Source organism: Oncorhynchus gorbuscha, linkage group LG18 (assembly GCF_021184085.1).
Source record: "Oncorhynchus gorbuscha isolate QuinsamMale2020 ecotype Even-year linkage group LG18, OgorEven_v1.0, whole genome shotgun sequence".
In the NCBI taxonomy this organism is placed as follows: Eukaryota; Metazoa; Chordata; class Actinopteri; order Salmoniformes; family Salmonidae; genus Oncorhynchus; species Oncorhynchus gorbuscha.
The window spans coordinates 16,069,661-16,085,348 of NC_060190.1; the positions used below are offsets into that span (position 1 = coordinate 16,069,661).

At 45.5% G+C, this 15,688-nt stretch overlaps 1 protein-coding gene across 4 annotated transcripts in view; it reads right to left on the reverse strand.

Annotated features, from left to right (window-relative positions):
- Positions 1–15,688, reverse strand: part of LOC124003033 (E3 ubiquitin-protein ligase SMURF2-like) — an 81,213-nt gene that overhangs the window by 28,706 nt on the left and 36,819 nt on the right. For 2 of the 4 annotated variants that reach the window (XM_046311001.1, XM_046310999.1), the window contains exons 2-7: positions 12,276–12,314; positions 9,351–9,498; positions 5,123–5,256; positions 2,227–2,292; positions 1,535–1,619; positions 934–1,017 (exon numbers count right to left, since the gene is read on the reverse strand). In XM_046311001.1, the coding sequence (XP_046166957.1) occupies positions 934–1,017; positions 1,535–1,619; positions 2,227–2,292; positions 5,123–5,256; positions 9,351–9,498; positions 12,276–12,314 (556 nt within the window). The remainder of the gene's footprint in view (positions 1–933; positions 1,018–1,534; positions 1,620–2,226; positions 2,293–5,122; positions 5,257–9,350; positions 9,499–12,275; positions 12,315–15,688) is intronic. The other 2 variants (XM_046311003.1, XM_046311002.1) reach the window with 1 other exon arrangement.

Below are 15,688 nucleotides of genomic sequence, written 5' to 3' on the forward strand. Positions count from 1 at the left end.
TCCCCCTGCCTGTGTGTGTGTGTTTGTAAACGTGTGACGGCGTCAGACTGTTTGTCCCCCTGCCTGTGTGTGTGTGTGTGTCTGTCTTAGTGGCAGTCTAGTCCATGAGAGTTGCAGGAAAGCAACTGATAAGATGACTGGTCAAAGGGAGCGAGAAAAGGAGAGGAGAAAGCCCCCCCCCCCACTCCCCCAGACTACTTTGTCTGGCCATCCAGGGCCGCTGACGCCTTGGTTCCCCTTCGACAACACCGCCCCACGCCTTAACCCCTGCCTCGCCCACCTCCTCTCCCCTAACCCAATCCCACAGCACACCCCTCACGCTTAAAAGAAAAATAGGAAGGCCAGCTCCAGAGGGGTAATTTATTTGTTTGCTTACTTCCCTATTGGCTCCACTGATACGGGGGTCAAGTAAGGAAGGCAACAGTTGTTCCAGGAGAAAGGTGGGCCAAGCCAAACCTGGCTGGCCCTATTTATGGGACTGAGCCTTTCAGGAAATTGATAGGAACTCACTCATTAGGCTGCCCTGTGACTGGTTTGTTTTCCTTTTACAATAGTGCATGGATTGCCTATTTTCTGGGTCAGCCAGGCACAATATACTACCAGACAAGCTTGGGGTTGTTGTGGCATATAAGCCATGGTTTCCCTTAGGACTTAGATGGGAGAGGTTGAGTGCCCTTTTTAAGGGAAATGTAAGGAAGATAGACTAATAAACAGGCCAGAGGTGAAGAGGGAGGTTGATGATGTGTTGTATTATAAAGTAAAGAATGTCTGGACTATTTATGTAAATTACAGATGACGGATTTGACCTTTGGTACTCAGTGTGTGAAGAAACGGTCTGCTGGATGTTGGCAGCACTCCAGGGTCAGTAGCTTCTGAGGGAGATTCCATCTGGTGCAAAGGTAGGTAGGTAGGTGTGTGTGTGTGTGGACGTACCGGGTGGGCCTCTCCCATTGAGTGGTGCGTGTGATGTGGTTAAGGTACTGGATCCGACCAGAGGCTGTTCTCCGCTCCTCCCAGCTGATACAGACGGACAGACACACAGGAAGACAGACACAGTGAGCAACAGACCAAGGAACAAGTATTTCCATATGCATTAGAATTTTTTTTATCCAACCAGATTCAATATGCCCTTATTCCAACCAGATTCAGATCAACCTTCAAGCTAAACCTTATACAATAACAAACAACGTAAATCTAATAGCGGATTTATGCTTGATCCGGCAATCTGGTTTGCAGAGGCGAAATCGAGCCCCTCACAAATTTTGTAACAACTAAGAGGGTTCCGTATAACATCGGCATGACTGGTTGATGGTAGGTGGGGGCAGGATGTCCTGTATAAACACAAACTCACTTCCTTGACAACAGTTCTGCTCAACAGCTCTGCTACACAAAGTGAAATAAGTATGAATGCCCTGACTTAAAATGCTGTACGGCCAACGCAAACGCCAGATTGGCCATGCAGCGCCTCTCATTGGAAACATGCAAACTGGTACATAATGTAGCTTTAGTCTTATGAAACATCCGGAGGCCTTACCCATCAGGTAAATCATTATCAAACAGACGGCTGCAGTCCACCACGGGGCCTCCTGTGCCGATACGGTCTCTGGACTGTAGACTCACTGGAGACAGGTGACAACAGCAGCAGTTAGAACAATATCATGCAATGCTGTAAAACTAAGGCCATGAGAATGAGATTATCCTAACCGTAACCTGACCAAGGGAAACTCTCGACCCTAGTTGAACTGGGGCTCAGTGTTCTTCCTGGTCAGGTCACAGTCTGGAAAAGAACTCCAACACTAAAAGCAGTGTGTGGTGAGGTAAATCCAGAGTACTGAGACACCGGATCCAGAGAGCCCCGTCTTAGTTGTGCAAACAGACTCCGTGGAAACCTAAGAGGTCAAAGGTGGGTTTACTTAGAAACGAGACGACGAGCTACTCGGACAGTCATGGCTTTCCTTTCAGACAGTCCGATGATAGTGGAGAAACATCCACCAGACCTGTGGTTGTGTCAGACAACCACAGGTTGGGCCAAAGTGTGTGTGTGTGTGTGTGTGTGTGTGTGTGTGTGTGTGTGTGTGTGTGTGTGTGTGTGTGTGTGTGTGTGTGTGTGTGTGTGTGTGTGTGTGTGTGTGTGTGTGTGTGTGTGTGTGTGTGTGTGTGTGTGTGTGTGTGTGTGTGTGTGTGCGTACTTGTGAGCTGTCCATAGCACTGCACAGATCTACTCACCAACTATCTGGCCTCTCACTGTGTCGTTGTCATTGGGGCCCAGCTTGTTCAGGTCCAGTCTCTGATCTATGGGGTTAGAAGAAAAACAATATTAATGAACAAAGAATCACTTATTATTCCCCAAGGGAATTTCTAAAGCTTAATTGAATTATATCTGTCTGGCCTTAGCATTGAGTAAGGACAAGACAAACACTGCTATAACAATACTGCTATGTCATCACCACAAGAGCAACATCACACCAGCCAGCAGCATCCCACTGCTGGCTTGTCTCTGAAGCTAAGCAGGGTTGGTCCCTGGACAGGAGACCAGATGCTGCTGGAAGTGGTGTTGGAGGGACCTCTGGTTTTAAAAAAGATCCCAGGGCAGTGATTGGGGACATTGCCCTGTGTAGGGTGCCGTCTTTCGGATGGGATGTTAAACTGGTGTCCTGACTCCCTGTGGTCACTAAAGATCCCATGACACTTATCGTAAGAGTAGGGGTGTTAACCCCGGTGTTCTGGATAAATTCCCAAGCTGGCCCTCATGCCATCTTGGCCACCTAATCATCCTCAGCTTACAATTGGCTCATGCATCCCCCCTCTTCTCCCTTGTAACTATTCCCCAGGTTGTTGCTGTCAATAAGAATGCATTCTCAGTCAACTTACCTGGTAAAATAAGGGTTAAAACACAATCCTCATACAACAAACCACTTTCCCTTCAAAACAAGAGGTGAAGAAAACTTTAATACCTTGGACAACAAGAGAAATATGAACAGATGACGACTAACAGTCAGAGCACGACATCAAATCTGCCTATGAACAAGACCGTCAGCCAATGGAAGGAGGCCTACATTAATAAAGGGGTCTCCATTTCACAGTGCAGGTTAAGCCCTGATCCCAAATCAGCCATAGCTGCTCTCCCTCTACTCATCCCAAAACATCCTAGACATGTCAGCTCCTATTAGCTAACTCTTTGGTCTGGGTCAGGGGGAGCAGAAAGTGAGAGCACACCCTAGGCTACGGGAGACAGGTGGTGGTGGTGGTGGTGGGGGGGATGTCTTCCTGACAGACAGCACTGTACTATGGATTGGGGATCTGTTCCGGATACGTGTCTAGACTAAACAGGGGCGGCCTAGGGGTTACAAGGCTGGAATAGTAAGCAGCTTTCAGAGGAGTAAAAAAAGAGACTAAGTGAAACTGTATCCTGGCCCTGCAAACATCTGAGGTGCATTGAAAAAACAATAAAGGAAAGGGCGGGGGGGGGACAAGCTCAGATGAATGGAAAGAGCAGGAGAATGCAAAGGGTACGGGAACCAAAAATACCACACAAAAAAACACGACACTGTCTACACAACATATGTAGGCTTAATTACCAGTGTATCAACAGTACACGTCTCTCTGTATACAAGTCTTGCCACCCAGTGCATAGACGATATAATACTAAAATGACTGACCCATTTATACATTCTATACATACCTTCCGCCATCACAGACGCAGCAAAACCAGTTTAAATAAACTATGGTAAAATAAGACAACAAAAAGGATAGAATCCTGAGGCCTGCCATTTGTAACTAGGACAAAGAGCTCTGAGGTTAGTGTCCAGTGCATGTGTGTATGATGCTACAGTAAGTTGGAGTACAGGAAGTTGTAGAGCTGTACGGGGCCAGACTGTTAGGAAACGGCGCGGCAGCAGAAGAGGCCCCTAGAGACTGTGGTGGCTGGACCACAGACAGACAGGCGGGCGGGGGCGGGTTATGTGAGGACTGGTGCTTTGCGACAGCCTGTCTCCCTTGTTGTCCACATCAGCAGCATCTACCCATACTGACTGGCTTCAGTGCCACACTGTCTGACTGACAATTTCTAGAGGAAACTGCTGAGTGGTATAGATAGTTATACAGATATACTATAGATGGAGGGTGAGGAATGTTTTATTTTTATTTTTTTTATTTCACCTTTATTTAACCAGGTAGGCAAGTTGAGAACAAGTTCTCATTTACAATAGGGACCTGGCCAAAGTGGGGCAGTTAGATGTACAATTAGGACTACATCACAGCATAGCAATATACTGTAAGTGGAGACAGCTAGTTTAACAGCCTAGCTAGCATCTTTAACCGTTAAATGTTATAGCTTGGCTGAAAAGAGCAATGCTCTATACCTATGGTTGTTCACTGCTAATGCTAGCAGTCGGGGTGGGACCCAGTCTGAATGCAGCAGCTAACGGCTAACAAGCCAGGTAAAACAAAGGAATAGACTTTCCAGAAAGTACTCATTAAGAAGCAGTCACTGCAAGAGTAGAAGTTAGTCTGTGTCTGAAGAGACAGCAGGCCGGGTGTGTGTGTGTGTGTTCCCCTTCACGCTAGAGGTGGAAACCCCAGGGAGTGTGTTTGAGCTGGCACCGCCAGGCGTGGTCGAGACTCCCAACTCCCAGGAGCCCCCTATCCCGCTCTCAATGGCATCCGTCTCACCAGGCCAGGCAGCGCCAATAAGCTCCGTGCCCTAGCCAGCCAGACTGGCACCTGATACCCAGGGAGGGAGCGGGCAGAGCGGAGCAGCGACAGTGCCAGACTCCCCTATGGACGTCAATCAATAGGGTTTAATGGCAGGTGTGTGTGTGTAATAGGGCCTTCTAGGCAGTGGGGCAGGACAGAAGCCTGTCTTGTCTTTGATGTGGTCTATAAATCAGATCATGCGTTGCGTACTAGGAGTGGAATAATGATGAATAGAGGGGGGAATGTGTGTCTGGGTTTGAGTCATCGTTGGGAGGTTTTTTGCTGTCTCACACTAGACAGACCACCGCTAGACAGACGCACACTGTGTAAAGCACACTCACACATTCACATACATTTTTGCTCAAATGTGCACGATCCCAAATTAATGATTGCTCTAATACATGCTTGAACGCACACACACACTTACAGCCGGTGTCTTTGAGGCGGTTGATGGCGTTGGAGAGAAGGCGTACACAGCCCAAGAAGCCGGCCCCCTGCTTCTTGTGAATCTTCTTGTGGTTCCACACACTGATGGTGATGGAGTCAGACTTCCCAATGTACCTGTGGATGATAGAGACAGTCCCTTTAATATGAGTCACAAAATACATAACAGACCAAACGATGTGTCTCTGTGTGAGAGAGAGAGAGAGAGAGAGAGAGAGAGAGAGAGAGAGAGAGAGAGAGAGAGAGAGAGAGAGAGAGAGAGAGAGAGAGAGAGAGAGAGAGAGAGAGAGAGAGAGAGAGAGAGAGAGAGAGAGAGAGAGAGAGAGAGAGAATGTGAGCGAGGTAGTCGTTTTAATATGCATCTTTTAATATCTTTAAATGCATCACTTATAACACTGAGTGGGTCTGTGTCTCATCAGTGTGCTTTTGGAGTGCCGAGTCATTATCCCAGGGTAACAGCGAAGCTAATAAGGAGAGACATACATCTCATACACACACACACCTGCACATGCATACCGAAGAGGATGACCTACTAAAGAAACAAGTGTGTACACAAAGTCACATCACAGAACGTATGGAGGGGTTCTGATGTCTAAATTAATCTGATTACAGTGTGCCAACTGTCCACGATGACGACGATGAAGCTGCTTGTCTGGCTATAAGGTCAGCCTAGTCATCATGAATCAGAGAGAGGAGAACCCCTCGTCTCCCCTCTGCACCACAGTCTCCCAGACAGACAGCACTTACAGTAACACACACTGACTGGTCTAATTACAGCTTTCCCAACACTGCTGCCAACTCAGCCCTCCTCCATGGGTACGTATATATCATGAAGGGTTTCCTGGAGAAGAGTTTCCCAGAGCGCACATAGAAGATGCACATGGCCCATACTGTTAAAGGGAGTGGGGAGAGGTTTTCTAGTCAGTTTTCAAATTTACTCACTCACAGTGTCTCCTTTTGTCAATAGACAAGTCAGCTCAAATATCTGATACTAATATCACTGACAACTGATGTCTGTGGACGATATAAATGCTTCCATTGAGGAGTATGACTTTTTTCATAGTTCCGTCTTTAAAGGAGTGATGGACAGAAATGAAATGAAACTTTAATCTAAGCACATTAAATCTAAGCTGGTTTGTCTTTTCATATTAAAAGCCTTGCTTGCATTGTGGGTTGAAATTTCCACCTGCTGTCTGATCTAGATTTGGATAAAGGCTTCAAAACTAAGCCAAGTTACTCCACCTCTACACTGTGGTGGTAATGCATGGGCCAACAACATGATTTGGAGTGTGTGTGTTGCAAACCCAGGCTGCGTTTAAGGGGAAATGAGAGAGCAGACCAGACAGTGACCTAGCGTCTGGGGCTTTGAAAACGAGGACAGGTAAACACAATTTTCTCAGTCAAAATGACTTGAGGAAGACACACGTGTACACACACACACACATTTGTGAAACCATGTGCAGTCTGGCTTTGCAGGTAGAGCCCGTGATTAGAACAGTGCTTACCGCAGCAAATTAAGGAGGAGAAAGAAAAACAGAGAGAGAGAGAGAGAGAGAAGGAAACCCTCTTGTCCATGCATACGGCTAAGTATAGCTATATGATAATACCACAGTATGGTAAGTATTACTTACAGAGCCTCAGTCTAGCTAGTCTGAAGAGCTTTTCATTTCAAGTGGGTGTAAGCATGACAATCAGATCTCGGATCAGGTTACTCTTTCATATCCCTTACCTCATTAGGGTGGAACACTTAACTGGCCTTCGATCAGTTTCTAAGCTGATGATTCAACAAGTTCGCCAATTCACTGGTTTGTGACTGATGGTGACTGGTGAGCTGGGGTGGCACAATGGGAGACATCTAGTCATGCCACTTGGTGCCCAGTCACGCCAGTCTGCCAGCTCAGATAGGGTTAAAGGTAATGAGGCTAGATATAGACATCTAGACTAATCGACGGCCTAGACAGACTGGCAGACGACACCGTCACACTTCCTCCCCTGGCTGCTGGCGAGACCAGCTCTGCCTTCTGGGATGACAGCACGGCAGCCACCTGCTCTGGGTTTCCTGTGCCGAGAGGGACGAGCGATTAGGGAACCGGGGAGGGAGAGAGGGGAGGAGGCTGGTGAGGAGGATAGCGTGGTCAGTGCAGTGAGAGGAGGAGTGTGAATGGGTTTTCACCAATCAAGGCCTCTGAAAAGTACAACCGTCAATCGCATCAATTAACTTCTCTATGGAAATATGAAATACCGCCTTCTACCGTATAAATTGATCAAGGGCTCTAACATACAGTATGAAGCTAAAATGGGTCACATTCACCCAGATTGGTTCCTACAGAGGGCAGCGACAGCGCTTACGGGCCTTGTGCTCTAAAACAACCCCTTTACTATTCATGACGTCTCTAGCTTGCCTAAGGGATATACAGTGCATTAGCATCCCATTGGGAGCTCCATCACCTGGCACTCTCTAATGCTGCCTGCCCTGCTGCAGGCGCTAACGCAGCGAATATGAAAACAGAGCGGGGCAGAATGTATGCTCCTCAAGCTCCAAACATGGTCTGAACTTATACATGTTTTGACAGCTCTCTCTTTTCTGGTTTAATGGCCTCTGTCTGCAAACGTATAACTAGATAAGTTACGCTGTAATTGCAAAATCAATGACTATTAGTGAAAACCGCAACGACAAAACCCAGCCTGTTTTGCAGTACACAAGCACTAGTCAATGGGTGTGTGTCACACACTCCTTGAGTGTGCCCTATTTCTTCAATGTGTACACTCATACACCTAACCCCATGCATTTCAAACTAAAAGCATTGGATTGGTGTATTTCACACACCAGTACCTTCCATGAATGTGCACATAGGGCGGATGAAGGATGTATTCTGCAGTAACTGTAATGACCTGTAGTCCAGACGGCTACACTACAGTAGCAGACCAACAGAGAGGGGGCTGCTGGGTAGGCTGTGTGCTGAGCAATTAGCTTGGCCTGGTGTGGAGGGAGGTGTGGAGAGCAGTGGCAACCTGCCAGCCAACAGGCTGAGGCTGAAGGCTCCATCTGTGGCTGTGCTCCTTGGCATGTCAGCCATTTCCTGTGACAGAGCCCTGGGGTCAGGGGTCACTGGCAGGGCCGACTCCCCTAAGACCAGTGGAGAGGCAAGTGTTTGAAGACAAGCATGGCGGGGGGGGGGCACACACGGAAAAATAGACACAGCGAGAGAGACAGACAGAGACATCTACATGTGTGCGCAAAGCTAGCAAATATGTCTTCCTGCTGCAGTGCCAAACGGATGTTTTTTTTGTTCTTTTCTTTCTTGGGGACCTAATTGATGATATAACTACATTCTCTGTATTATTCAATCTGCGCATAGTGGTTTGGTGCCAAGACACCCACATCTCTGCATAGTTCCCCAATGCTTTTGTAACACACACACCCCTCACACACCCCTCTCTCCCCATTTCTAGCTTTCTCTCCTCTTCACCCGCTCCCTCCCGCTACATCCCTCTCCTGTAACGCATTGCCAGTAGGTCCTTTGGGTCCTGTGGCGATTACTCCCTAGAAGAGCATGTAAAGCTTGCTGCGCAACATTCACAACACATGGCTCATTTCAGCCCAAATATTCAGTCGGACAGTCGCAATGGTTAGACTACAGTTGCGTCTGAAATGGCACCCTATTCACTATAAAGTGCACTACTTTTGACCAGGACTTTAGTCAAAAGTAGTGCACTACATAGGGAATAGGGTGCCATTTCAGACTAGCCTTAGAGTGAGCGTGCAGCAGCCCAGTCAAAAGGCCTCAAATGGTTTATGGTGGGTGTTCCTGCACATTAGCACGGGAAGGGAGGGTAACCTGCTGCATTCCTCGCACGCTTATCATAGCAGCACATGGAGACGCCACAGCTTAGTCAATGGAACCAGAACAGCGTGATAACATTGAAAACCATAGTCAACATGGGAGGTTGCGTTAGCAGTTGTCTGTAGTTCTTTGGCATCCATTATAGGAAGTGGTTTCTTCAGAAGATGACAGTGAGTTCCACCAAATCCAGACCCTAGTCCCTACACACGCCAGACGTTCCTCCTGAGGACGAGGTTATACTATTACTTCCTACTAGGCACTTTTGAAGCTCTGAAAGGATAAATTCCACCTTGCGAAGACATGGTGAAACAAGGGTTTATAGGTCTAAGGTGGTCCCCCAGTTTAGAGTCTTCCCTGGTGACTTACAGGTCATAATGTTGGTTCCACTTGGGGTCCAGCGTGTTCCTCACGGTGTCCGTGGAGTGGCATTGCCCCGAGCCGTCCACCACCACTTTGGCAAAGGGGTCAGGCAGCCCTGTGGAGGAGGAGCCAAAATGGAGGATTGTATTCACAACTGTGGATGGCATAGAAACAATGGAGTCAATGGAACTATATTCACAGTATGGTTAATTTATCTAGCATGGAAAAAGTGTTGATATTAAATGGAGGATGTGTGCCTGAATAAGTTTCTAGGTAACTGTATTCACAGGCTGATGGCATAGAAACATTGACTATGAACAGACTTAAATTCACATAATATTAATTATCTAACATGAAGATATGTTATAGTTGAAATTGGATAGAAAACCTGAGCTGGCGCACACCCAGAGAAAATCATTTTTCTGTAAAAGGTGCTGACCAAACGGCAAATAAACTATAAGCTATAAAAAAATAAAGAGTCGGTAAATCGGATTTACCCAATAAATTACTGGGAGTTTATATATAGTGTGTGCAAACTCTCTTTTTATAGCTTTTGGCTGAAATTTGAGCCAAAATGCAGGACATGTATGTGCACGTCAAAATGATGGTTTCTATTGAACTGCATTCAAATACAACAGCTGAGTCATAAGACGGCATACAAAACAGTCATTGTCAACGGACCTTTATTTACACTGTGACTCATTCAGATAACATACATAGGAAATACTGTGTGTATATGTAGTTGTAGTTGAGCAAGCAGCTCAGAAGCATGTCTTTCCACGCCAGTCTATTAGACTCATTGGAAATATGATAAGAGACGGTACACACACACTGCTACCGACCTACGCCAGATCAACGTGTCCCGCCCGTGTCATGTATAGCAGAAAGACCTGGAATGGATTGCTAGACGAGAGTAATGATGTGTATTTCAGTTGAGCTTATTCAGCAGTATTTGTAAACAAGACATTGTTGCCAACTATTCACATCGCTGAGTTGCAATGTTGCAATCACTAGGCAGCCAACTGCATATAGGAAACAGAGTTCTCAATAGATCCACGTATATCACACGTGACACAACCTCACAATAGTTCAAATTACAATAAACATAACATTTAATAACATCATCCAGGAGAGCTGTATAGAGTGCGATATCATTTGGGCTTTGGAAACAAGTGCAAATTGTTCAACATCAGTTTAAGGATTTCTAATTTTGAGGCCACCTGGCATGTCCTCTTTCCACTGCTGTGGTGCTGAATTACAGTGGGAATGGGGAGTGGTGCGGGCCGGCCCAGACTAGAAGAGATCCAGCTTTTGTCAAATTTACGTCAAAAGTTGAATTGTTTTCTATTTTAGCTAACCCGAACTCTTTCCCTAACATTAACCTAATTTTCCTAACTTACTACCAAAAGTAAAATCTGAAGTTAATTTGACAAAAGCTGCCATGACCGGCCGGCCCTGGTTATCGTAGACAGCCATGTTTAGTTAGTTATTAGGCTTACTTAAACATGTTCATGCCTCTGCTAAATTAAATTAGAAAGGCTAGATTGTATTTGAAAACAGTTGTGTTTTGCTATTTATTAATGAAAGTGTTCATGCAAATAGCCTATAGGTCAGGTCGTTCGGAAATTATGTTATACAACTATGTTATTTTAAGTTGTGTTTTACTGTGTAGGAGACTTGTTTTTCCTACGCTAAATGTTTTAATATTTAAAAATAATATCCATTGTTGATTTATTGCAGGGATCAATACGCAACAGGTAAATGTTTCGCTTTTCAATAAAACCTGTCACGTTGGTACAAGAACGTTGTTCTACTTTATTTACAGGCTCTTTTATATTCTGTTAAAATTAATTACAGTAATCTAAAATGTGATTTTGAGCCCCGTGGGTGGATGCCCTAATGATTTACGCATATGGATGTCCGGGAAATTAAAATCTTGCCGGTCACGTTGTTCGGCACCAAATCTTCCTAATGGAAACTTGGTATGCACACACACACACACACAGTGCTCCATAGAAATGACATACTGTGTGTGACTATAGTTAGGAGTACGTGTTGCTCCAGGCAATGATACCTCCCACAGGTCAAACTTGTTGAGTCACATTCAACCCTATGCCATACTGGCAGAGGAAGCAGGGACTTCCCTCTGCAGGTGTGTGTGTGTGTGTGTGTGTGTGTGTGTGTGTGTGTGTGTGTGTGTGTGTGTGTGTGTGTGTGTGTGTGTGTGTGTGTGTGTGTGTGTGTGTGTGTGTGTGTGTGTGTGTGTGTGTGTGTGTGTGTGTGTGTGTGTGTGTGTGTGTGTGTGTGTGTGTGTGTGTGAATGCGTCATTTACAGGAAACTGTGCCTTAAAGCCCACAGTAATCCAATACATTCAAAGGAGATGTGCAACTGTAAAGCCTAAAGAATGTTCCAATTCACTCGATTTACCAAAATCCTACACTATGATAATTAGCCTACGAGGAGGACGTGCCTGTGCTTTGTGTTCCATCAGAGGTATTTATTTGTGATGGGTATCTCCGTCTCGCAATTATATAAAACTACACCATAAAGTGAAGATAGTAAGATACAGAAACCCCACAGTTAATGACCGGGTAGCCTTTCACAGTCAGCCTAATGACCGAGTAACATTAAAATACTATTAAAACTACATTAATTGCTCATCCATCTGTGTCGGTCATAATCAGGCATTACTAGCTCATCACCGACGCTCTTCTACTTCATTGGATATCATCGGGGACTATAGCGTCGATGTGCATCATGAGTTCTATCTTTAATCTGTATTCGTCAGCCAATACTTCAGGCAGACTGAGCTCCTACGGGACTCCATCTACTGAAAGCTTCAAAGCCAGCCAGCTAGCTGACAATCCCATCCCAATGCACAGGGGGAGGACAGAAATAGCACTGATACAAAAAAATTGGTTACTACTCACGGAAGAAGTCTTTCTTTGACAAGTTCTTCGCACACAGCACTGGAAGAGAAGAGAAGAAGAAACATTAGATGAGCAAAAAATGATCAGTGTGGTACAATGGAAGAGCAATATTCTGGAGCTCTAAATACAACGCAAAGCAGCTGTGGGGGGAAAAAACAAAAACCTGTGAGCTTACATATTAAATAAAACCAAAAGCACAACAGACGGCATGTGGGTCAAATAGGGGCACTGTTAGACCTATATGACAAGGCAAAGTCCGGTTTAGGCCTACACAAATAGCCTAAGCTACACTTCATTTCAATCCTTCACTCCAGGTATTTGGAGTCTGACAGATATTATGAAATGAGAACCAACTTTAGCTTGGAATCTGACCCCTGCCAGTACCTTGGATTCCTGCTCTGAATCCCAAACTCCTTTTGCGATAACCTCACTTTTGGGTGGTGCTCCCTCAGAATGTTCAACAGCTCAATTATTGGAGGATTTCTGGCTTGGCTCTACTTCGTCTTCATGGTTGCCGTGGGTAACCGCTGTTGTCTGTCAGCCTGTCCGCCCATTACGAGCTAGCAGAGAGAGCAGTTAAAGAGGCTTCCCTTGTAAAATATTGAGCAGACAAGCATTCTTTCCAATATGGAGCGAATCCCTGAGGTAAGCATCACAGCCAAGAGCCAACACACAATGGCTTCCAGAAGAGAAGCTAAGATGAGTTGCAGGAGCACTATGCCTAGCTCTCTCGCTCACGTATACAGTTTTCTTCACCATCTCTCCATCTCTGTAAATCTCTCTCTCCTGGAGTAATAGGGTCCAGGTGAGCCAAAGTGGGCCAAAGTCATGGAATGTCTTCCTAGTACTGCCAAGTTCTTATTGGGAGCAATAGAAACTCCGTAGGTTTGAGCAGTATACTGTATATACCATATAGTGGGGTATTTGGAAAAAGCCACCGGATGTTTTTCCAATACCGTCAAAACTATCTATTTAAATGTTTTAAATAAATTGGAATATTTGTAGCTACTTAAGTAAATACATGTTAAGAGAAAAATAAAATTAAGCTTACGGTAGTCCCCAATCACATGGTGTTTGTTTACAAGCACACAATGACAAGAGACTGTGTCACTCACTGTTCCGCAACATGCGCCAGGTGATCTAATTACAGTATGGAATTCACAACTAAATGTTTGCCAGCTAGATATCTTATAACTATTAAGTTAACGGTCTAAAATGTGCTAAATACTCTGCAGTTGTGCATTTGGTTTGCTAATTTAGTAGCAAGTTAGCCAAGTTGTTAACTTCTTCCAAAATCAAGCATTTACTTGCTAACAGCAGAGAATCCCCTCCTGGATCAAGAGTCTTGCTGCATAATATTTAGTTACTTGTATAGTTTAGGTCAGAAACTGTACAAAATGTTTGCAATGCGCTCGTTAGCATTTAGTTAGCATTCTCTATGGGATTTTACATTTACTTGTTAGCTTTGCTAACCTCTGGATTACAGAGTATCAGTGGGGTTTGAAAACAGCACCCCTTGTGTTCAGTGCCAATATTACAGAATATCCGGGTATGGCACAAAGTCGGTATGAAGGTATGACAATCTGGATACGGCCCAAGCCTAAAACTACATGACACACACACAGGCCACTCTTAGTTCTACCCAGCCAGGCCTCTACAGATTAGCCAGAGGAGTGGAAAGCCATTCCAAGGAGATGTTTCTGGAGGTACCCAGTTGGCCGGTCTCATCAAGACCACTGGTGCTGATTGGGGGATATTAGGAGTGGAACAGTGGTGCAATGGATGGAGGGAAGGGATTGTTGAGGTAAGGGTGTAGCAGCCCCAGTGTAGTCTAGGAGTCTGACCTCCATGATTTCAGCTCACCACGAGCCTGGAGGATTCTGGGCCAGAGTATGACCCAGACAGATAGATGGATGGATGACCCTGGAGAATGTGAGGACACAAAATGGAGGAGGGGAGAAGAGAGGCGAGGAGGGGTGTCTGGGTTTCCATCCATCATGTCACTGCTGTGTCTCAGTGTCTAGGCTACTTTCCTATGCCCACAAAGTGACAGGTGAAATGTAACAGTCGAGATGAGAGATAGTACTTTATTAATCCCCAAGGGGAAATGATCGTCATGGTATCCAACCTGTCTGGTATCCAACACCACAAAAAAACGATTGACTCAGAAACACATGACTACCTAAATTAGCATAACTAAAATGATCGCCATACTGACAAGAGACAGGAAAGGTATTTTCCCTTGCAGGCGCTGGGAGGACAGACTGGGGGGGGGGGGGGGGGTATCCTTTACACAGGCGGTCCTGGGGAATGCACTGCTCTCAAAGCCCACCTCATTACTCAAAGCTGTGGTATGCACTCACTCTCAATGTCCGCAGTGTCTGTCACGACACACACTCATGTCAACGTCCCAGACTCAACGGTCATTATTTATGCAGGGTGAAGAGTAGGGAGCAGGTGATGGGGCACTTTCCATTCCCATACCGCAACACACAGACACACACACTAGTTCTGGATGAGGTCAGAGAGTTGGTGGTTTGTGTGATTCTGTCTGTTTTGGGAAAGAAGAAAAGTGATAGCAGGGTGGGTAGTGGAACGAACCAGTCTCACCATGGAGTTATGTATGGAGGCTGGGGAGAAGCGCACTAAGCACTGACAGAGGCATGATACTGCCAGGAAAAGCCAGTCTGTCACACACACTGTCACGCTTACCAGTCCTCAACAGACAGACTGCTGGGCCAGACAACACACATACATCCCGGAGACAACGTGAAAATTGATTACACACTCAAGAATGTCGAGAGAGGAAAAGACAGCCACCAAAATACCACGAAAATGACACAGGGAAGCACGAAGCAAGGAAGTTACGGCTCAAATAACGCAAGTTTAATCCGGAGACCAGGACAGCGACCAAAATTACAGAGCCAATCGAACAGAATCACAACATCATGACACAGACAATCACAACACAAACCAAATTACACAGCGAAGACTAACAATCAGCTCGTCAGGGGAAATGACACAGTGAGAGCCGACAGTTTGGCTGTGAGCCAAGAACACAAGACAGACTAAACTGATTGTGCAGGGATCAAGTGGACATGTTGTCAGGATGAAATGAGGAGAAAACGAGTATCATAAGAGATCACAGTCTTGGCTAAAGCAAGTGTAGGCTATATACTGAAAATGGATTTGTGATTTTAAAACGCTAGCAACATGCTGTCAAAATCACACGAATTGAAGTCGAATTGCTAAAAATAAAAAAAAATAGCTTAGCTTTAGCGAATTAATCAGTCACTGTAAAGGTTGGTGACAGGCTGGATAGCCAGATCCTTAGGGTGTCCCTAACCACTGATACAGGGTAAGATATGTGTTAATTCCCGTAATGTTAAGGTTAGGATTATGACCTGGTTCAG